This window comes from Hippoglossus stenolepis, chromosome 15 (genome assembly GCF_022539355.2).
Source record: "Hippoglossus stenolepis isolate QCI-W04-F060 chromosome 15, HSTE1.2, whole genome shotgun sequence".
Classification (NCBI taxonomy): Eukaryota; Metazoa; Chordata; class Actinopteri; order Pleuronectiformes; family Pleuronectidae; genus Hippoglossus; species Hippoglossus stenolepis.
The window spans coordinates 4,228,604-4,253,090 of NC_061497.1; the positions used below are offsets into that span (position 1 = coordinate 4,228,604).

A 24,487-nucleotide genomic window follows, 5' to 3' on the forward strand; every position below is an offset into this window, starting at 1 on the left:
GTTTAAGGTTTCAATGCATAATTTATAACAAGCTAATAAGTGACTACTAGGTTTCTTTTTTTAAGCTTGACTGAGTGATGTCCTTACGGCAACGACTGATTAGACGGCTTTGATTTTAATCACCATCAACCATTTTCTTCCATTCCTGCCTCCAGCTGATCCATTTGCTCTGATTTTAGGTGGACATCTGCGTCTAAATCAAATGTATTACTGATACCCGGGGTAAAAAAATCACATGGTCATCACACAAAGTCTCTTGTCTTGTGAGGAACTTTGGATGTTGACCACGATATTTTGTTCCACTCTGTGTCTTGGTTGGGCCTTCATTACCTCTGTTATGTCTGTTAAAATGTACTGCAGCGTATGAGTAACGGAGGAGAATGGGTGTGTCGGTGAGTACCGCAGCCAAGCAAACCTCTGGGCAGTCATAACATTTTTTCTTGAAACATTTTCTTACTTATACCGATGACATGTTCTTTAATGCGAGCAATTAGTCACGACGTGTATAGCCACTGTGAGTGTATGTGCCATTGAAGGGCGCTGGGAACACAGAACTGCTGTAAAACCTTTTCCTAAAGTTGTTTGAAAAAGCTGGAACTCATTAAGTATCATTACAGAATAACGCTAAATACTTCCATCACATGAGCTACCTGTGTCTGTTGTTGGCATTCTTGGTGCACTGTGCAAGATTTTTTTTAATATTCTTAATAAATAGTACTCTGTTCACTTTCTGACATATCCTTCCTCTTGTACTAATGACTGACACAGTCCTATTGGTCATTGGGTCGGCCACCACTTCAGTCCACACCAGATTATCTCCACTGTTATTAGACAGAATGCGTTGACATTAGGGACATGTGAGGCACACCTAGTTTAAACTAATGCAGTCTAATACAAGAGTCCAGCAAAAGATCATGTCCTATGTTAATGATCATGCAGTTGGATCAAGACCTCTACAAAAGTTCCACCAATAACTCAACATGAAGGGAGGAATTAACGTGGGACTCTTGCATCAGACTGCATTGGTCTCAGCTAGTCGTTCTTGATAAACTGCCATTGTGTATCTATCATTCATGGTCCCCAGTGGATAGATCATAATGATTGGTGCTCTTGCTTTTCCTCTAGAGCCACCATGATGCTGACTATTGGAGTTTAAAGTGGCATGTCTTAAAAGCTATTGGGTGGTGAGCTTCATAATTTGGTATGCACATTCCTGTTTCCCTGAGGAGGAACTGTTACTGTATGACTCTGTTGATCCCGTAACTTTTTATCATCTGTTACAATTTTGTATTTGTCCCATACTTCAGCTCATTATCTCCAATTGCAAAACCAAAAATAAGAGTATTAGTATGCAAATGCTAACTCATAAATACTTAATCTCAATTAATTCATTTTCTATATTTTCATTATTTTAGCTTTAAATAATTAAAATGTGAAAATCATCATCATATACATATATAAAATGTGTAATATGAAGAAATCACCAATCACATGTTCTCTGCACAGCTTGAACTTTGTCTATGGCTTTTATGACAGAGTGATGAGGAGCACAAACTGAATTCATGATTGACAGCTCGACATAACGTACTGACGAGGAAAAATACAATGTGTGACACACAGTGATAGTTTCCCTCCACCGGTAGCTGAAACTATCCACCTTCAGTAAATATTCAGATTTAACTGGGGCTGCATTACTCTGAGAACAACTTGACTGGACCCTGTGAATGCTGCTACGAGGCCTGTGTCTTAATCATCATGCAGAAAGGTCGACATGCCGAGCCAGAAATAGCCCTCACTTCTCCAAAAGTTTAGCCTGCTCTCTTCCTTTCCACTGCTGATGTCAAACCTGGCATATTTCAGGCCAACTCAGGAATTCGGCAAGCCAGACCTTTCCACTGTCCAATCCCCGATAGGCTTCAGAACATGCACCGTATCCTGATTCTGCTACGGAGCTATTATTTCAGGCCAAATCAAACAACGGCAGATAAGAATAGGCTGTTTAATGTGATATAGGAAAAATCATTATGAAACTACAATGCACTCTAGAGGAAGCTATGTTGCTTTAACAGGGCAGGACGTACTGACTGTCATAGAAAAAAATAACGCTGGTATGATGAGTAAATACAAATTAAAATGATTATAAAAACAATTATTTTATCCCAAAATATTAATATACAAATTTAATCCACCATAGCTCTTACATGAGATTAGCACAAAAACAAATGATAGTTTAGCTTTATACCTATTCATGCTGGAGTTGATGAGACAAATGGCACCACTCTACCCTTACAGCTTGGAATAAAAATTGGTCAAGAAAGTAAAACCAAAAACGCCTTCCAGCATTTATACAGCTCAGTAGTAAACATGAAATACTGTATCCTGTTTGTGTAATCTGCACAAAAAGCTAATACATAACAGCAGACGTTTACCACACCTACAACCATTGACATAGACATACATAGAAACATCTTTACACAGAGATGGTGACTGAAAGGCTAAATCCACTTATGTCGCACAATCAGCAGCTAATTGGTGTAATATTTGTTGCTGCATATGTTCCATTATAATATTCTGGATCAGATTAAGGCTTGAACATGTATGGATGGATTTGACTTATTTTCTCTAACTTAATTTGAGCTACACCTTAGAGCTGCCACACCAGTAAGAGGATGAAGTGGTGCTCACAAGTGCTGGGTGTCTGCTCCTCAGCACACTTCCTGATGGTCAGTCAGAAATAGTTGGCTTCTAAGGAGGCCTCTTAAGGTCTGAGCTAATTTTGCCATTTTCATTCGAAAGCTCAACTGAGTAGACGCATAATTAAGCAAAAGATAATTTTTTTCAGAAGTGCGAATCAAGAAAAGCTTCTTTATTGTAGTCACAGACTAAACATATAGAAGTGAAATTAGCATAATGGTTAAGATGATTCACACAATCTTAGTTTGGGCTTGTTTAATCAAAGTTGGTGATTGATAGCAGGACTACTTTACACACTTTTCGTGGAGTGTGTGTGTTCACAGATGTACATGAGAAAATGTACAACATCACTTCTCATGAACACTGTCTGTGATGAACAGTGCACTGACCTAACTTAAAATAGACATTAGTTTAAGTTAGGTAAATAGGACCCATTCATACCATATACTATAAATATGTGAGATCCTGCCAAGGTATTCATTCCACTATATTGTATTAGCTGTAAATCATTACTGGGCTGTACTGTTCCATAGTCATTCTTTTAGGTTTCAGAGGATTTAAAGGACTTAATTCAAAAATAGAAAGCTATCATATTATAGTAACTTCCTTGAAAAAATGAAATGCAAACAGGTGGTTGGTTAGAAAATGGTTTATGTGACAGGAGACGGAATTTTAAAGCATTATAATTCTTGAGGGGTAAGGAGAAAATGGTGTAGGGAAAACCCAATGTACCTTTGTACAAAATCGCATGATCAGGGAATAATTCTGGATTTATTTTTGCAAATATAGTGTATTCATAAGACTCTTGTCTATTTTGATATATCTTCAATGTATATAACTTTTAGATTATATCCTTTTATCTGTTATGGACAAGACTGTAGCTGTCAAATGTCATAACACTTTGTGTACATCATGTAACACATGGGGACGACAGAGGTTTCTCTAACATTTCACGCAATATGGGATCTTTGGCAAGGTTCACATCCACCAGCTGCTGTGTTGAATCTGCCTGGCCCGGCGCCCTGCCACACCTTGCCCCCCCCGTGTATGTAGCCATGCTTCCAGGCACTGCAGTGGGATTAGGGCCCTGTGAACCTCTGCCAGGCCCTCAGTGGATGTGGAGCGGCAAATGGGAGCATGCTGAATGCATTTGCTTTGATCTCAGCGGACTGCAGTTTAAAAAGAATTGGTTTCTGGGACCATCTCTGTCTTCTTCTCGGTAATTCACCATTTCTCCGCGGTTTCTCATCCTTGAGCAAGTTTAATAAAATAAAATAAAACATACTGCCCATTTTTCATCGGAGCTTGACTGTATATATTATGACATGTTATGATTTGTTTCTGCGACAAAACTGTTTGGAAATGTTGAAGAGATATCAGCAGCTTGACAGATGAGCATCAAATGCCCACTGAACAAAATGGCCATATATTTGTAGCGTTACACACACACGCTCTGCTGTTCCTCAGTTTTTCCACCCGTTCTATATAAAATGATTCTTCACTGCTCCCATGGTGCGGACTTGGCACTTGGAAAAAACTCTCCCTGCTCACTGGATCTATGCTGAATTAATTCTATATGGAGGGAAGGAACCGTTTCCAAATCTGCTCTGGAAACAGTTCCCTCAGCCATATCCCTCATCACATCATCCGTGTTTGGATGCGTGAAAGAAAGAGAGAGGTGGCAGGGAGGGATAGAGGAAGTAGATTAGCTTCTCTTACACAGTCTACGTCCGATAATTACCTGCAGCTGCCATGCAGCATATTTCATAAGCTGTGTCTCACCGCTGGAAATTGTATCTGAATTTAGGCTTTTTCAAACTGGGAAAGAGGACTGGAACTGATATGGGGAGGAAATGGTATAACAGTATCAGAGAAAGAAATCTGTGCATATCCTTCAAATTACAGGACATTGTGAAACAGTAACCTCCTCATCCTCACTGGAGACTTTAAGTTGGAATGAAATATAATGAGTTAAGGGGCAAGTTTAAAAACTATGACTCTGCTGAAAATATCAAACTTTTTGATATACACTTAAACATCAGTTTTCCAAAGAATTTATTCCACCTATAGTGGTAACGTCACTCTCACATGCAACGCATTCCGAGTGGCAGGTACAAAAACTGAAGAGTGACAGACAGCTGCATTGCATGCCACTTGCACAACTGCAGCTGAAACTATGAGGTCTAATGGTCTGCGTGGACTGTAACAACTTTATGGATGATAACACGATTGCACTTGTGAGCATGTGACTAATAGCGCCGCAAATCATGCTGCAACAAGCTATACAATGCAGCAACGGAGCAAAAACACCTAGTTAAAAATCTCTTAAGTTATTATGAGAAGGGTAGAATTTTTGGTGGGTTCCTTATGAAACTGACAGGCCACCACAGTCAAAAAAGAAATTAATGAGAAACACTGTTTAAAGTATAGCATGTCTTGCTCTTCTGAGTAGATGAAGCAGCCAATTAGCTTAGCTTAGCAGAAAGAAAGAGCAGGGAATCTGTTTAACTCGCTTTGTCACAAGGAAACAGCCACCTACTGGCAGCTTGAAGCTCCCGAAGACACGTCAAAATATCCTATGTTTGTTTATTCTCTCTGTTCACCACTGATTTATCACTAAGTCTCTGTATTAAAGTTCCAGTCTGATGAGACAGGCAGTGTTTTGACATGCGAGTTGGCACAGCACAGTTTTGGTTCCAGTCCCTGTGGTCTCATTGTCACACAGGAGTGTGGTTGTGGCGAGCCACTGTGGAGCAGTTACACTTCCACCTCCACTTCTTAAAAAACCTCCATGCACATGTATGCACATGTACACACATATACACAGCCACATAGCTTAAGGGTTAGCAGGCCCATGCTTTCATCTCATCTATCTTTGGGCCCTTCCACTTCCCATTAAGGAGGAAGGGGCGATGGAGGGCTGATTTGAGAGCTCAGGCTTTTCATGGCTTCTCTCCTTTCAAAACAAAAGATTATTCAATTAATGTGTGTAATACAAATGTTCCCCTTTGCTGACCTTGGGAGAGGAGTGGAGATCAAAGAGAGCTCTCTATTTTATAAGACAGTGGAGCTGAGACCTGACGCAGACCCACTCCCAGGATTTAGTGAAGGGTAACTTACAGGCCATAAGACTGTAGAAGGAGCGAGGCAGGGATCTGAGCATTCCACCTCACCACACGCCACACGACAAAGTGGCTGCTTTTTATTTAAATGTTGAGGTACTGACGATGTGCAGAGGTGTTATCAAAACAACTGGTAAATGGTCTGTACTTCTATAGAGCTTTTCTAGTCTTGATGACCACTCAAAGTACTTTATAGTAAAGCTTTGCCATTCACCCATTCACACACATTCATACAATGGATCAATGTAAATGGTTTTGGTAAATGGTTTTGTATTTATATAGCGCTTTTCTAGTCTTGATGACCACTCAAAGCTCTTTACAGTACAGTTTTACATTCACACACACATTCATACAGTGCATCTATTAGCAGCACTTTGTTGTTCTATGAGGGGCAATTCAGGGTTCAGCATCTTGCCCAAGGACACTTCGGCATGCAGATGGGGAAGACTGGGGATCGAACTACTGAGGACTACTGAGGGCAGCACTTTCTCTATCATATATCACTTACACAATGTTGGCATACCCATCAGGGGCAATTTAGTGTTCAAGATCTTGCCCCAGGACACTTCAGCACACAGTATAAGGGAGACTGGGATTGGACCTCTGACGTTCTGCTTCGTGGACCAACCGCTCTACCTTCTTAGCCTAGCCCGGCCTCCAGACAACCGCGCAAAAACAACAGGTCTTATTAAAAAAAACACTTTTGATAATAATCTATATGAACAATCTGAGAGAGATTGCAGTATAATATTCTACAATATAACATAAATCCTACCATGTGCTGCAAATACAGACACATGGTTTTTATAGAACATCTCTCAGGCTTCCATGACTTGTGATGAAATACTCGTGGTGTAAAGTATCTCGGATTCTTACCATCGCACCAGCAGGCCATGTTCCAGGAAGTTCTTCAGGTTGGGTAGTGTCTGCTGCAGGTCCGGGGTGGTCAAGCCATGTTGATATCTCAGCTGCAAGAAAAGGGAACACATAGTGCCTCATTAACATCAAACAACCTACAACATAGGACTGACCACCGCATATCGTGTGGTGGCCCAGCACCACTGCATATCACTAAGACACGTGTGCACATTCTCCATGTTTGGATGTAGTTTAGAGAAGACAGATATATACCTACAGGAGAGCTCTGAAGTCTACATACTTTCGGCATGACACATTTCTACTCTCCCCATTAGACTATCATTCATCTGGACACAAAATTGGCATCTCTCCCTGATATCAGGCTTGTGCGCTAATATGTAAGGTGTGTGGAAAGACAGGGGATGAGATGCGGGTGGCAAGAAAAACCTAACTCGCTGTTAGAACACATGGACGAAATGGGGCAAAGAGAGCACATTAGAAACGCCATTATTTTCTCCCATGATTTTCTCCCCCCGTCTTCACTAGACCCACTTCTAATTTTGGCCTTCAGTTTTCCCTCGCTTGTACCACAGTGCTTTATTTCATGAGGACAGGATCAAATCCCTTTTTTTTTTATTTTTTTAAAATAGGGCAAGTCCACCTTGGACCCTGAGCTCAGATGCCAGAAATATCTCATCCAACAGTTGAGCAATGTCACAGCAAGCCAGCTCTTGTCCTGGAGAGTTTATTTAAGCTATATTACTGAACAGCAGAGGAGCATCATGCCGCACGTCCAGTGTACAGCTCCAAGGCCCCTCTGTCAAGCATGCTGCCTGCACCAGCTAACATCTGCTTTGTTTCCACTTGGGTGCCACGACAATCCCTCTACTTTTCACACACACACACACACACACACACACACACACACACACACACACACACACACACACACACACACACACACACACACACACACACACACACACACACACACACACACACACACACACACACACACACACACGCGTTCTCACATTCACATGTAACCCCATAATGAATGAGTGAGTGGCATTATAATAAATGATTTACATAGAAATAAATGTTTTATCCTAGAAGGACATAGGTCACATTTTTTTGCTATTAGTCAGAATTTTATTTCAGTTTGGTTTCACGGTTTAGAAGAAGAGCAGTTGCTATCAGGGTATCTGCCGCCCTACTACCACATCCATACCAGTTTACTTGTGGCAAATACTGTAATATTCAGTCAGGGCACTACTGAGTGCATAGTGGCTCTTGTAAAGATTGATTAATGGCTAGAGGAGTGGCGTAAAAGCTTTAACAAGAAAGGTCATGCTGAAAGAGTACACGCAGGGCACATGTGCATGTGTGTCAAATTTCTACTCAACATAACATGGCTAAATCCCGCTCTGAACGGCTGCCAGAATCATGTGAAAACTGTTTAGTATGAACGATACGGTATGTGTAGGACATGTACCAATGTGTTCACGTGTTTGCATCAGTGCCCCAGTGTGTCGAGTGTGATGTGGTCTCAAATGGTCCGTGTCTGTCAGGCGAGCGAAAGAAACGACAGTTCTGACAATATCAGAGGAGGGTTTTATCAAAAGCAGCCACGACCGAGGGAGTCGGACAAGGGGAGGGTGTTGCCTTGAAACCCAGCTGGTGACGGACTGGTCCAAAACCTACGGGAACAACACTGAGATCCATTCATGGCTCTGAGTTTAACCTCAGGGTCTGACCAAATGACGGCACTGCGCTGTCCACAGGGCCGGCTGAACGGAATTGGGTTTGAAACAGTAGGCCAAGATCAATAACGCCACCAGTTTAAAAACAGAAGGAGCATAGCAACATCGGGCAGGGAGGCTTGCTTGTTCTGTGGCCAGATGCTAAAAAAAGGAAAAGCCCAATCTCATGGAAATCTCAAAGTTACGGTCTAGAAAATATGAGGTAGAAATCAGATATGAGAAAAGAATATGTGATATGAGAAAAGAGTAAATATTATGGCTTCAGTGAATGCAAACAGCATTTGTCGACGATATGTCATGCTTTCTTTGATAGTGAGAGGGTGTAACAAAATGCTTTAAATCCCATTGCTTGGCCTGAGCTCTGTGGTGTGTGTGTGTAATAATCACACTGTGGGTCTGACAGGAGCCCTAAGTCAAATTACATGCCTGTATGTCTGAGTGTGGGGGAGAGAGAAAGAGCATGAGCGTGCATTTGTATGTGTAGCTGCTATTGTTTTCCTAACATGTGGAGATCTTGCCAAGTGTGCAGCATAAAGAAACCAGATATGGGTGAAGACAAGAGCGTGATGGGTGACATCACTGGCGAGGGTACTTCATTACTATCAAGCTCGTTGTGGGGGATTAAATTATAGGAGGATGTTACTGGAAGCACATGTGTAGATTCTCTATGTCTCTGTTAGGAATGTGCATGTCCTTTTTCATGATGTATGCCTCCCATAAAACCAACCCAGGAGACACTGGATGCATGTTCTTTTGTCAAATGTCTGCCAGTGGGCACCAGCAACACTTGAGCTAAGTGTCTGGCTGGCAGCGTAGCAGAGCCACCAGCACCAGGCAGCTGCTGCTTCACACTGTCTTTGTAATGAGGTGTGTTAAACACATTCAGACAGGTTAGAAGACGGAATACTGCAACCCTACAGCTGACCCAGCGCTCAGCCAGCCAGACTCTATCAATATTCATAAACCGCTTTGGCCCTCCCTGGTGGAAACTGCATTAGGTTTCTCCTCAGATTGCACTGTATGCGTGTGTATGTGTGTTCCTTATGAACTTGGTCCTGGGAAGGCATATATCCTGGACGCTGGCTGTCGAGTACGCAAACATCAGCCCCCCTCTCATCTTCTCTGCTTCGCCAGAGACATACAGTAAAACATTAGTGTAGACTGTGTCATATGGAGGAGAAGAAAACAGAGAATTTTGGAAATCTTGGAAACTAAGGAGGCAGCTTAATAGCATGAAGCTGTGTGTCATTTTCAATTGTCGCACCACGAAAGCTCTGACTGTAGTATGGAAAAAAACAGCTGAGAGGGAAGGTTTAGATTCTGGTCTATAAACCTAAACTGTTCCTGCGAGTGTGCTGTAACTGATGTGAAGCAATGTGTTGTAACTGACACGAGGTAAAAAAAAAAACATGACAGATTGATCTCTGCAGCAAACAACAGGAATGAAAGTTTATGCACAATTTCCGAGTCCAAAAGCCAATAAAATGAGTGTCTTGGACAATTTCTGTACAAGTTCACCAATCTCCTGAGTGTTTCTATGTCAACAACTCCAGACCAGATCAGACAAATTGCTCCGAATCAGTCCACTTGAGACAGCTTGTCATTTCCAGTTTCCCTTTCATACATCCCTCTGATGAATGCTGGTGGAGTTATTTGCGTGCATGTGTGCGTATGTGTGTGTATGTGTATGGGCTTTTCACGCTGGCCACGGGGTTCTTTGTAATGGGGCTAACCAGATCGTGGTGAGAAATTCTCAGGGCCCATTGAGAACGTCTGAAAGGTGAGAGGACCTATGTGCGAAGGGGGTGGAAGGGGGCACCCACTGGGGCTCATTCACACGATGACATATTGAAACAGATCCGGCCAGGTCTCCTCGTCACTGTTGACACCTTTGTGTCTGGACACTCCCTTCCCCGTTTACACTTATTTTTTTAACAAACTCATTGGAGACTCTGCAGCATGTGTAACCAGTTGGCATGACCAAAGTGTTTGGTACGAGTGTGTGTGAGAGTTAAGTGGAGAAGCACAACTGAGCACATGTGATGATTTTGGGGACTCATCCTTATCCATTATAAAGTAATATTAACAACCCTAGGAATGCAGCAGTGTGTACAGCCCCAGCCTGCCAATCCACTGGAGCCACGACCACACAGACACACTCTCAAACGTTGGCGGGAAGCAGACAGTTTACGGTACATTCCACCCATCGTTTGGCAAAACCGGCCTGTTTGCCCTGAGCTCTGTACAGCGGCTAAACAAACAGCCCAGATTATGCCACATATTACCGTTTCCTTGAATTTGTCAGTACCAATCACCTTCAGATCAGACCTCGAATGTGGGCGGGCTGCAGAGAATTTTGAAGGTGATTGCTGATGATGTGGTGTAGGAGGGCGACCGAGGTTACAAAGCACACCTTCCCCCCCCTCCACATCTTCCATGAGGTCACCGGAGAAGCTGCTCGTCAGAGCAGACATCACTACGGTTCAACTGGTGCACATTATTAGCATCAATTGACAAGAGGTTTTCCATCGTCAGGGGAGACGGGGAGGAAATCTGGGATGGAGGGTAGTTTCATCAAGAGAGTTGCATTTCATGTGTCAAGAGGTTAAAAGCCAAATCCAACGGCATCATGCCCAATTACTGTGATTAATATTTAGCATGCTTTTGTCCACAGGGGTAAAAATAGAATTTATTTTACATAGTACATAGGTTTTACATGCTCCCCAGGGAAGATAATCAAGGAGCTCATTAGGTCCTATGACAGCTAACCAGGTGTTCTTCCATCCACCATCCCTCTGGTCAATCTGTGGACTGGATACTTCAGCCGCGACCGTGAGGTGAACACACACATTAGTTTCCATACATAGAGCTCGTATGTAGAGAAGTGGCGCTATGGGAGATAACCTGCCCCTGACAATATTTCAGGGCTGTGTCTCCTCTGGTTAACATGAAAAATTCATGAAGAGCTGACCGGTGAGTAAAAAGAATAACACAAGATGAAAAACAAATATTATAAGCGCTGAACGATACTGTGGCACAGCAAGATATCCTGCAACAAATTAGAAACATGTGTGGACTAATTTGTTACGGTGTAATGAAACACTTCCTGTCACCTCAACCTTTATTTCTACTTATCCTGCCAGGAAATACAATAAAGTGCACATTCTGTGCTGTTAATTATTAAGCCAAAGCTAACAGTGCTTCAGTGACCTGTATGCCAAACAAGTGGTCACTTCTTTTCCAAACAGTTACTGAAGTAAAAAGAAAAGTGTCACTTACTTACTCTTGAAATCTGGAAATGTATTCTATTTTGTCCAATGAAATAGAGAAAACTGGGTTAATAGTCTAAAGCTGTTTTCAGACATGAACTCCAGAGAATGTCCGCAGGGTTGGGTCTGGACATTCTTTGGAGTTTGCCTTTCACACATGAACAACGCAGTAGGTGATTCTCCGCTGAGACGCAAAAACAAAGAAATCACCGAAGCATTTAGGTTAGAGGCAGGGTGTAACGAATGAATGCTGCTGTTGAGATCACGTTTTTGTTTATTGCATATCAACTCTGGCGTCGGCCTTCATCACCAAAAGCTCTCTCTTCATCATTGTTGGCATCTTGTACATTTATGAAACCACTTTTTCACCCTGAGATATTCGTTTTATTCGTCACGTGTTAGAATCGTCATCAACACGCTCACTCGTTCTCACTCGCTTGTGGTGAATCAAGCTGTTCAGACATGCATGTTCTCACATCGGCTCATTCGGTCATTCTCAGGAGTTTTTACTAGGGGGCTGGCAGGAGAAATTCTGGAGAATGACCAGAGCCTCTCACATTTGCGTTCTCACATAATGCTCACCAGATAATGTCGGGAGATCATCCGGAGTTCACTGCATGTATGAAAGCAGCTACATGTGCTGTACTTTTACTTCTTGTGATATTCATGTCTCTGTGTGAGCCATTCCGTAAAATGTTTTAATATATGTAATTTCGAGAAAAACAAGCAATAAAATGGCCAATAACCAACTGCTCCTCGGCTTGTGAGAGCAGCTTTGGGCCATCTATAGTGTCCTCTGGAGTTGTTTGGCTGGAGCATGTAAACCACATGGCCCACACAAGGTGTTTTGTTCATGATTAAGCTCTCAACTCTCGCCATGACTTTGCCTGCAGATGATTCCTTCACACTTCAATGAGGATGCCAACTTCCTAATGGCAGCAGGTGAAGCTTTACTCCGCTCATTACAAATGTCATTAAATCTGTGTATGCCTGCTGTAATCCTCTCAATACGACTCTCAGTTTCCGAACGGGCAGCTCACACAGTGGCATGTCGATCTAATTATTTTTTGTTTGTGTTTCCAGCTCTGTGAGCCACACATACAGATCAGGATGTTTTAAACAACATCTTTTTTTGGATTGCCAACAGATTTCTTGTTGGCAGCAATTGGAAGACTGAGTCCAGCTTAGAGGAAGTAAACATTCACCTCACCCCATTCACCTCAGTGGGCTGACATGGTGCAAAACGTTAGGACACTGTATTTACATACTCAGAGATTCCTGTTAGATCTATTGTTTTGATTTTTCGATAAACAGTTTGACTCGCCCAGTACAATTACAACACTCGCTTTGTCTTTTCTGTCCAAGTTCTAAAGCCAGACCTCATATGTCTCAGTGTTATACAATATATTTACAATACAATATAACAAAATTATAACTGACCGTCAATTTGAATGTGGGAAGGAAAAACTAAAATATTTTTGAATTCTCACCTTGCAGTTACCAGGGTCATTGCTCTGTTACATATCACATGAAATGTGCTTTCCCTCTTGCAGGGATTGTAGCTTTGAACAATGGCACAGAATATAATGAAATAAAAATTGCTAAAGAATTATGATTAAACATGAAGGATGAGAACTTGGATCGATATTGAAACAATTGCCTTGTCACATGGGGTAAGATGAGAATTTAATGTTAAGAAACCGCTCAATATGTTCACACCATAAAAATATGATGTATTTTCTGGTCTTTCTTCAGTGTATTTTGACTTCTTAGGATTTTTTTTACAACTTTTTTTGATTTATATAAAACATATTCCCCCTGGACACTGGCTGTTTCTAGCTCGCTGGTGGATTTGAAATGGTTGATTATGTTTGCTGCAGTGTGGCGCTTCTATGATTCTGCCCATCTGGCTTATCCCATGCACATAATGAAACTCACTCTGTACAGCCTTCACTCTTCCACTAAATAAATTACACTGGAATGTTGGGCAGGATGCAATCAAAATAGCTTCAGATGGGAATGAAAACATGAGGATAATATACACAATGTTAGCATTTTTACTGTTTATATTTTATGTGTATTTACAGCTATCCTTTGCCCTTATTTGCTGCTTTCTGATTTCACATTTGCAGCTTTGTTTTGGACAATGGTAGGTAAACCCTCACATGAGGTTTAAAACCTCAACAATCATGTGGTAGAGCGTGGAATATGAAATCCAGCTTGATTAATCACTGCTGCCTTTCATGTGTCTCAAAAAATATACAGAGCACGGCTCAAGAGTTGTTTGAGTCTGGCTGGATTGATATGATTCATGCACAGCAGAAATTCACTTCCCTTAAACTAAAAGGCCTTGAATACATGCCACGGTCATCAACCAGTCTTCAAGCCAAACTAGGAATCAGGATTCATAAACACCACAGAAATATCTTCCCACATATTCAGTGTGAAGAATCCCTGCTGTCCCATCCTACACACGTCCAGGGATTTCTAGAAGTTTCTTTCAAATTTAAAGTCGATATTTAACTTAGTTGCATTAGATTTAGACTGTGAATGGGTTGAACTGAAATAATGACAGTTTATTGTAATTGGTAGGGGAGTGTCATAATGGTGAAAGAATCATTTCTCATACACATGCTTTAAACTTTCCTAAGGGCAAACAACAAGAGAGAAGAAGGACCAACTAAGGATCACATTCTTACTTCTTCTTCTGTGACTAGAGTTTATTTTCATAAAAATAAGTTTCCAAAGAAGCATAACTCATAAAAAGCAGCTACATGTAAATGCTCAGAGAAACTTAACAAAAAGAAATGATGCTGTAGAGTGCACTGTGATACAAATTCCCACTGCCAGAAACTTGTATTTTGTACTCATTGGGCAAAAAATCGAATTAAACCAAAGTCAATATCAGATTTGAATTCGATTCTAAATGTTAAAGTTTATTATGATCTCCTGTTAATAGCATAAAATGAGTCAACCTAAGTGGTCAATAAGGAAAACCGATATCAGTATTTAACACATTTTACATTCACACTAATTAAATCAACCATCATAATAATACAACCAGCTGCCAGAGTTTGTTTTTGACGGATTTAAATTCTACACGTAAGAATATTTTTAGATTTTCAGACAAACAACAGCAATCACAGTCGATTCTTGTTCTGACCAGCTCAGTGTTAACAAGGAGGTGCATGAGCAACAGTTTAACTAAGGGCAGGGTTACACTAGAAAAGAAGTGGCCTGTATGAGGTGTTGTTCAGCCACGTCAAAGTTCAAAAAGGGCCGTGTCGTAGCTGCACTAACAATGAAAAAAGAAAAAAACCATTGGAGAGATAAGTGTGATCCAAAGTTCTTTTCTCACATCCATACAGCTGGTCAATCACTGTCTGGTTAAAAAATGGTCCAACACCGACTCCCCCAATCCAACATTAGAAAGGATTTGGGGGAAGGGGGAATCCAAAGGTATTAAACCACCCAACATCCACTTCTGAGTTGTATACTGGCCCTTTAACACAAGTGAAATACAGCAAACAGCCATTTAAAGACATGAAACAGGACTGTTTGTGCGTCGAGTGAAAGTCATGGGTTAATAATTCATGACTAATGTCAGCCTTTGTCATCTACAGGTCTGGTGCTTACCGTGGTCTGTAACTGATCTACCACACATTAAGTTTAATATTCACAAACACAAGAATGTGAGCAAGATAATTAGAGCAAGAATTAAATGTCTAGTTGAAAGATGTCATTTGGTTTGTGTTCCATGTTAGAGTTTGAAAGACTTAGGCCCTATCCCATTTCACCCCTTGGCCCCACCCCTTAGCCCTTCCCCTTAGTTTTGCGCATTCACGTGTAGGGGTAGGCTTTCCCAATACCTGTTGGGAGAGAGTTACCTCGAGAAACCTAGGGGTACCCAGAATGCCTTGCGAATCACCGGCAAGCTTGGAGAGAGACCCACAAATGTAGTATTTTCTACATTAATAAGGTTTTAAAAATTACGATAATGATTGTAATATCTTATTTTAATATAATTTCAATGTATTATGGTAATTCTTTTCATAACAACCTTTTAAAAAAAAGATCGCCAGCGCGCTAGCGTTAGCATGCCAGCTGTTGTTTTGAAAACTTGCGTTTTAGTCTGGAAGGGCAGAAACTGAGATGTTTGGAAACTACTATGACATTAGCCCTAGCAACCCTTGGCTTAGACTCCTGTGTTACTTTCAGTAACTGCTCCAACCAAATGCTTCCCGCAAACACCAGGACAAATATGTCCAGTGTACTCCAGTGGTCATGAGATATACATTTTCAGGCATGATAGTATGGATGGGGATTTAACTTGTATTTAGCAGAAACACTTGTGTGGACAGAGATCGTTTTAGTTTGAAAAGGCTGTATTCAACCTAAAACGTATTCATATGGATGTAAAAAGGTAAAGCACTAAACTGAACAGACCTCTGTACATTATTCAGCTAGCAAACGACACCTGCATCTCTGAAGAGATATATATTTGACAAGAAAATAAGAAAAACAATAACTTTTTGATTCTTTAAACTCTCCATTGTGAGTTATAATGTTAAAGAAGTGGAGTAATCTTATTTTTCTTATACAGTGCTCTCAATAAGAGGGCTAAAGCCTTTCACTTTCATAAACATTTACACACTTCAAGATGAGATAGTATGTGGTGGAGAAGTATGTTCAAGATTAAGGTCTTTTACTAAGTTATTGACTTTAGCAGCGACCTTATCACCAAAGCAAACCCAACACTCCATTGTACATGGGAATTGCCTGACTGCATAGTTCATACTTTACGTCTAAGAAATTCCTTAACAGGTGAAATGTAATATACTTTGTACTTCCTGACTCTGTTGCCATTTCAAAAAGCGTGTAATAAAACAGTTTTTAATATTGCACTCAAAGTTCTTCCACTTCATTTAACATCCTTTAACTCAGCCAACCTTTTCCTTTTCCTCCTCCTCTTCCCTCCTTTCTGTCTCTTCCACACTGTGGTAATGTAATACAGGTGTGGTGTACTCACTGCGCCCGGGTCTGATTCTAAAACAGCCCTAACTCAAACCAGATTCTTCCGTCGCATTACTTGTTGTTACACTTTCCTGAGTATCGTGTTGCCGCCAAGTTCAGTCAACAGATTTACATAATTACGGGAAAGGCTGTGTGAGATGAAGAGGAAATTCAGTTAGAGAGACCACCAGTGACAAGAGACCAATGTTAGTCTCCTCTGACCCCAATCACTGCAGGGTGGGTCGGAGGTGGGTAAATGAGGTCCCTTCATGGTGTGGTTATTCAGTCTGTGTATGTGCTGGTCACTGAGAAGGCCAATGAGTGTAAGCTGTGTGCTACAGTAACATCTATTGGAATAGCCAACGTCCTTGATGTCGCTCTGCTCCTCCGGGCTAATGACCCTTGTCACTGTAACACTGGAGCCGAGCTAAGAAACCCAACACCCACAGAGGCTGACCCTGTTTGTAAAGTCACAACACCAAGGTCAACTTCCTGTTAGCAGTATTGACATGCAGGCCTATCATCAATCCTCCTTGGCAGCTCTCACATGATCTCCTGGATCCTGGATGAGGCGTATCTTGGAGAATATGTTAATTCAGCGCTTTGTAGGTTCAAATCTAAAGCATACGGAGGTTGCTCTTGAGTGAAGCCGCAAATGTTTGTGGTCTAAATGGTGAAAGGTGCCAAACAGTGAAGGGCACAAAAAGTGTGATGGATGACTGGAGGGAAAATGGAGGAGAGCCTTAGTTCAGCACTGGTCTAATGTCTTATATTTTACTATGGAAAGATACTTTAATGGAGGAAAGTGTTCCGAAAAAGAAAAAAAAACACAGCAGACTTTGCCCTGGTTGTAGGATGTCTTTAAAATAAAAGTGCCAAATATAGTCATTAAAACATGGTATGAATTTCAGACAGAGTCTGATCACACTCATTTTATTATTTTGAATTAAAGTGTTGTGGTATTTTATGAGGGAAATCTTTCTTAATACGTGTGTTGTGTTTCCACATGGCCCCTAAGAAAACAGCAGTGCAGAGGAGAGCATGAATATATGGTTTGTGGGCAGGTGTCTATCCCGGCCTCGTGTTGCCCGCAATTTCTCTCAGACCCGCTTCTTGTGAATGAGCATATTATTTTCTTTTTCTCTTTACGACTGAGATTTTTCTATTAACATTACCACTGGATTGGAAGTCACAGGGAGAGGCGAGGCTGGCTAAATGAGCACATTCTTCCTCATCTGTCTGTATTACCGGCTCTCAGTTGTATTGCTTTCAAAGTGATGGTTGCTGAGAGCTACTTATCCAAATGTCTGCTTATTGTAACTGTCTGTTTTAACAATTTGAATGCATGAATAACCTCCATCAAAAAGTGAAGAATGATAAAAAATGTATGAGGGGCTCGGATGGTCATTTCTTGCTATCTGGTTAATAACATTATAAACCTCTCTCAGCGTACTTCGTAGACGCCATTTGTCAAGTATGAATTCAACCTCTATGACAGTGAAATGAGCCTGTCTGGCCAACAGCACAACTGACAGGCCAACTACATGCCCTATCAAAATAGGAGGCAAAGAGACCCAGATTAAAGCTCAGACTTCCAATATTTCACAGAGTTCAAAGGGATTGTCAGGCAGATCCTAAAATATGTAGCATCAAACTGCTACGTGGAGGAATTTCGGTCGGTGAGGATTAAGGTATAAATTGGAGAGCGTGAGGTCTTTCATATACCCACACGGAGAAGGATTTGCTACAAGTATTACATCAATATAAGTGTTTTCATTGACTGTACATACAGATTTGTACGATTTTTGTTTTGGTGAGAGCTGTGTAAATGTTTGTGTGTGAGCCATATAGGGCCATCAGGAGAGGGTTATGACATATTAAGTATTAGCAGGGATCGTAGCCGTAAGCCAACAGATCAACCATTCCTAAACTCTTGCGGAATAGATCTGAGATTGCGGTCAGCTTTCCAAGAGCCACTGGCAAAGACAAAGTCCACATTATGTTTCAGAAACAACTCTTATATGAGAATATTAGAAAAACATTCAACATATGAGGAACATGTTATAAAAGATAAGCACCTTTTCAAATCCATTCTAGACACACTTGGAAGTACATCTGCCCATCCTGCAGTTTGAGAACTTCTGCATGAAAATTATTTTTTGAGAGAAGCATAAAAATTCAAAGGTAGCAGAATGGTACAATAAACAAAAGAAAGTGAAAAAGCCATGGCTTTCTTTTTCATTTGCTCATAGTATCAAATTAAAGCCTGTCACGTTAAGCGAACAGGACAGAATGTCCAGTTTACTTTGGACAGCCTGAAGCATTCCCTGGTCTTCTGGGTTTGTTCAATTATGACCCTGCACAGTGTTAAGGATGTTAAAACGTTTTTGCACTGCCAATGGGCTGCAGTGTTTGGAATCTAAACACTCGTTGAAAATTGGAGAAAGACTTTCTGTTTATAATTGGCAAATTAAAATCAGGGCATGGTTTTTCCAAGAGGACTGGAAAGACACCATCTACTGTATGAATAAATGCTGTACTCATGGCCAAAACCCATCTGAGGTGTTTGCTGCATTATAAGTGTAAAAAGGGGGTGTAATCTGTAGTTAGATTGGCTGACTCAACATCATAATAGCTTCAGTTTGAGTGTGGTCCAGAGTTCAAAATCCCTCAACAGTCAAAAGGTAACAGCCCATAATGTAGTTTTGCCCTAACATTGATGTATTTTATTTGTAGTAACCATTCAAATTAACTCTCACCCAAAACATGACCCGGGGGGTTTCCAGGACAAACAAACGCATACATGTCTACAAGGAATAATTCTCTAGAAACTTAATTTGATTTGGACTTGAAGTCAGGGACAGAACGATAAACAATAAACAAATAGCTATTGTGTGGTCAAGTTTTTTCCCCATCAAACTTTTGATGGCCAACATTGTGATCTGTTCCATTAATCTCAGCATGGGGGAAGAGTGTGAGGTTGGATGTGAAGTTTCTAATGAGCTGGAAGAGGGTGGCCTCTGAATTGAACTCTAGACTTAAGTGAAATAGGGGTCAATCGGGCTCTCTTAGAGGGGCCAATTCATAAAAGCCAACCTGTAAACTGCTGTACTACATCATCTATTGTCGCCACAGTAACTCAATATGTAAGACTGAAAGAATCTATCTGATGCATTAATGAAATATGACTAAATAAAACTAAAGTGAAATAACAAATAGCCAATAACCCAAACAACTGCTTACAGAGCATTTCTCATTAGCTGCATTTATTGATCACAACCCTGACATCTACGAACTACCAATTGCTGTGGACTGTCTGAGGTTGTCAGGAGAAGCCGTGTTCAACAAGGATGGAGGAGATGAATTACGATGCAGCTGCTGCCAGGTGAACTCCTCTGGCTGCTTGTTTCTCAGAGCCACAGGATGGAGCAAGGCTCTCCACCTCTCTACAACAATGTTGTGCTGCTTCACTCCCGACTGTTGTAATGGTTGTGAGGCTTAAGCTCCAAACACATAAAAGCCAAACACATGTGCTGACATAAATAATTACAGCATGTGCATTCGTGTTTATATTTGCAGTTGGATGCATACTTAGGCAGGGTGCAGTTTCTGTGGACAGCATCATAATTGCTGTGAAAAGTACAAGCCAACGACTTGGCTGAGACATGTTTTAAGTAAAAAAAAATAAAAATAAAAAAGGGTCTGTTTCCATGGGGACAACAACAGTATTGGCAATAACTCGTCCACTAAAACTTTAGAGATGGCGGCTTGGCGTCATCATGTGTAAGTAACAACCTGGGGTGCAACAACAATCAAAACAGTTGAGAAGCAATCAAACTGAATCTAAATAAACTGTTTGATATCAGCTTATTTATGACCAGATTTAACCTTTTATCTGTGACTTTGACAGACTAAGCAATGATTTTCCTGGGAAATTAAAATATTTCATGATAGGACAAAATTCTTAAAGCTGCTTTCTATTCTTAAGTTGATACTGAATAAGTATGTTGAACATTTATATCTACTTTTGCCCTATATAATAGATCGTCTATATCTAATATTCATCATATAAGCCCATACTGTAGACATCAGTAAATGCAGTGAATTTTATTACTTGTCCCAAAACCACATGGTGAAAGTAACATTCTTCAAACATATAGCAAATCTGGGAAAATGAAAAGTTATTTGGATTCAAAGTAAACAGCTGACACTAATTATTTTTAAAGGAGAAAGAAAACACACCTCACTGCCTCCTTTTTTAACTTGAGCTGGTGTTTATTTAACAGCCGCTTTCATTAGCCACTTAGCCCCTTTTCTCCAATAACCGTGAAACGATTATGTGTCCTCTGGGGCAACAGGCCTGGGCTCATCACAGACGCTTCATTAATAATAAGAAAGGTGTGGCGGGACGGCTGAGACCAAGACATGGCGGTGAGGACACTCCACCCATATCATCTCTTCCTGGCAGACAAATGGAGGCTGACATCAGGGAGTGATGTAGAGACACTCCCCTAATGAGGTGAGGCTTTATTTGATAGAGAGAGGTGTCGGAGCGACTGACATTTAAAGAACAAGACTAATGCTGAGATTAACTCATCAAAACAGAACTAGAAATAGACTCAGAGATGCTACACCTGCACTTCATGCAGCCTTAAATGTTCACTATATCTATTGAAGAAATTATTAAAATTTGACATTTATAAGAGAGATGCAGGAAAATATTATAATACCACTGTAAAATGAGACTGTAAGACATGATGAGCATAATATTTTGTGTGGTTTAACTTAAGTATCTCATCCACACACCATGGGATACACGTTACTACTAATATGTCTTTACTGATAAGTCTGCCAGTTATTTTCTCAATTTACTCTCAATTACTCAGTTGTTCTATAAATGTTTAAAAAATGTTGTAATGGTTTCCTAAAACCCAAATAGTTTTTTTTTCTCCATTTAACACAATAAAAATATATAGATTACATATACACACGACAGACAAACGCCAACGATCACAATACCGTGTGTAATTAGGAGGAAGAGACTTTGACTCCTTAACTTGATGACTAGGACCACTGAGAAGACTCTGTGGTCCTGAGCCGCTGTGTTAATTCAGATAAAAAGCTGCCGATTGGCCGGAGTCAAAGGGCTGTAATGAAATCCACATGGAAGCAGGAGCGGCACTGGATACAGGGACTAAGACAGAGCCAGCATGGCTGATATTCTTTCAAATACTGACCAGATGGGGCCAGCATTGTTTTATCCTAAGAGCTGTTTAATGTCATTGAGCCGCAATAAGCCCTGAGCTCATGATGGAATACCTCTACTCTCAAACACCCATATGACAGCACACAGGGTTTGATGAATTAACAAAAAAAACAAGTTTTTCTAAACTTGCTGACATTAAATATACTTGGTCTCTGCCCTCTCCATTCTTATGACAAGGTCTGGAGGGGGTGGGAGTGTTGGCGAGCAGAAAAAGGCCCAAAATTCTTTTGTTTGTGTGCTTTGGGCCAGTTTCCCTTGACTTCAACAAGAGAAATACAGAATGGACCTTTAAAACTGCCGATATTTGCGACTTGATTTTTACTCATTATGACATAACTATGATCAAATGAAGAGATAGGATCTCTGAAAAATTTACTTAACTTGCGACGTACTATCCAGCGGGGCTTTCCCTTCCCTTTTATCTACTAAGCAGTTAGTTTCCTTTTAACCAAAGCCACTCTTCGATATTATCACAGAAACGTGACTGTTGGAATGGAGTTGAGAGACAGGAGGGATCTGTGAGTGAAAGGACTTTAGAGAGCACATGGCGCTGAAGCAGAGTGGTATATTACAGTAAGACAACAGGAGAACAGAGTCCAAACAAACAGGCCTCAGTTATAAATTCCAACCAGCTGGAAACTGCAGACAAACTATTAAGTAAACGGTGGAGCAGAGCAGCCAACACTTTCCAAACACCCAGAATTACAGCAAACCCCTCGTTTTAGGAACAAATCCACATCTGACCGGTGAGAATAAAGCTGCTTTCAGCCATGCACTGAACTTTGGATAATCTCCTGACATTCCCTGGAGGGGTTGTATGTGAGAACACAAATGTCAAAAGTGAGAGCGCACACACACGCACGCAAACACGCACGCACGCAAACACGCGCACACACACACACACACACACACACAGGATTAACGTTTACTTTCACTTTCCTCTGGTGCCTCTTTGCGGTGATGCACTAACCTAGAAACTACCAACCACTATATGTGGAAATTCAATTAGACGAATTTAAGTGTTTTTATAAAGTTATAGGAGGCTGTCCCGAGGAATTCCCATAAAACCCAGGAGCTCAGGCGTAATCGCAGTGCACCATTGGCCTCACTCTGTAGAAAAGGCCAAAACTGGAAACTACAGAACAGTGACATACACTTAAAACTGCTTACGAATCACAGCAAGTGGAGAGTTGAGTCTTATTGTACTGGTCTACTCTGAAGCATCCATTAATTCCACTCTGCGTTCTTATCAAAAACAGAACCTGCAGCACGGCTAGGCACGCTTAAGCTTTGGAGGTTGGAATCAAACTGATTGGTCAGCCAAATGTATTTATTGTGTAAATTAAACATAGCCTTATAATTATTATTATTATTATAATTATTATTATAATTATTATTATATGAGTTATAATTATTGTTTGGTTCCCCTGTACTAAGCTAAACTTTCTCTCATGGGCATGCGGGAGGTGCATCATAGAAACAGCTATGATAATGGCTTGCAGTGCCCCCTCCCCTCTCTCTCTCATTCACCATATATTCGCTGGGAATCCAGGCTAAAACTTTTACAAAAAAACTCAACAAATGAAAAGCATGCAGACTGAGAAACTGAGTTTCTTTCTGTCCGTGTATGATCTCCTCCCCTTAGTCTTAGGGAAAACTATTGTCTTCAAGACACCACCGACACCATTGTCTGTTGCATTTTGAGTGTAATTATTTTTCAAACCAACATGAATATTTTTGTGTTAACAGATTGTGTTAACTTGTGAATTATTTGGCCATAATCATTCATAAATTAACACAATCTGCTGATATATCAATAGCAGAATATTTCTCCCTAAAATCTGTGTCAGCTTCACCCACCATCAGTCAGACTATTTCAAGCACAGCGCCGCAGACGTACTCATTTCCACACTCTCCTTGATACAACAGTATATAGTAAATATCTGTTTGTGGAAAAAAAGGGCTCCTGGATGTGGTTGTAAAAAGGGTTCCACCAACAACTCTCCCTGGCCAGTAAGTGGCACTGGATGCAAGCTGTGTCTAACAACAAAATGGTGTGATGGAAAACGGGGACCACACAGTAAGGCCATGAACACCAATAGGCGTACAGATGTGTAGGTTAAGGCCTGGGTTTGTTTAATAGATAGCTTGAACAAGAGGTTTCTGAGAACCACAGGGCAACTAAACCACTGGGTGCTTTCTTTTTCCAACAGGCTTTTTTCTTCTTCACAAAAACAGTTCTTGTCTCAACGCAAATTCTCAGTGTCAATCCCTCTACTGCAACAGTTCAGTGATGTGGACAGGTTTCTCCTGCCATATATATATATATAGTTTTAGAATATAAGCCTTTGACATATAAAATCACAAGTCTATCACCATGAGAACAGCAACTTACTTCTTCTTGCCTTCCTCTTTGCATCAATCAACAGGGATGGCCATCGGCCTACTGTCACTGCTCCTGTCAGGCTGTTAACAATCTCACTATACAACCCACAGTCATCT

At 40.9% G+C, this 24,487-nt stretch overlaps 1 protein-coding gene across 1 annotated transcript in view; it reads right to left on the reverse strand.

Annotated features, from left to right (window-relative positions):
* The window catches only part of uvrag (UV radiation resistance associated gene), an 88,349-nt gene that overhangs the window by 4,174 nt on the left and 59,688 nt on the right, over positions 1 to 24,487 (reverse strand). The window contains exon 14 of the mRNA XM_035177998.1: positions 6,693 to 6,784. Within this exon, the coding sequence (XP_035033889.1) occupies positions 6,693 to 6,784 (92 nt within the window). The remainder of the gene's footprint in view (positions 1 to 6,692; positions 6,785 to 24,487) is intronic.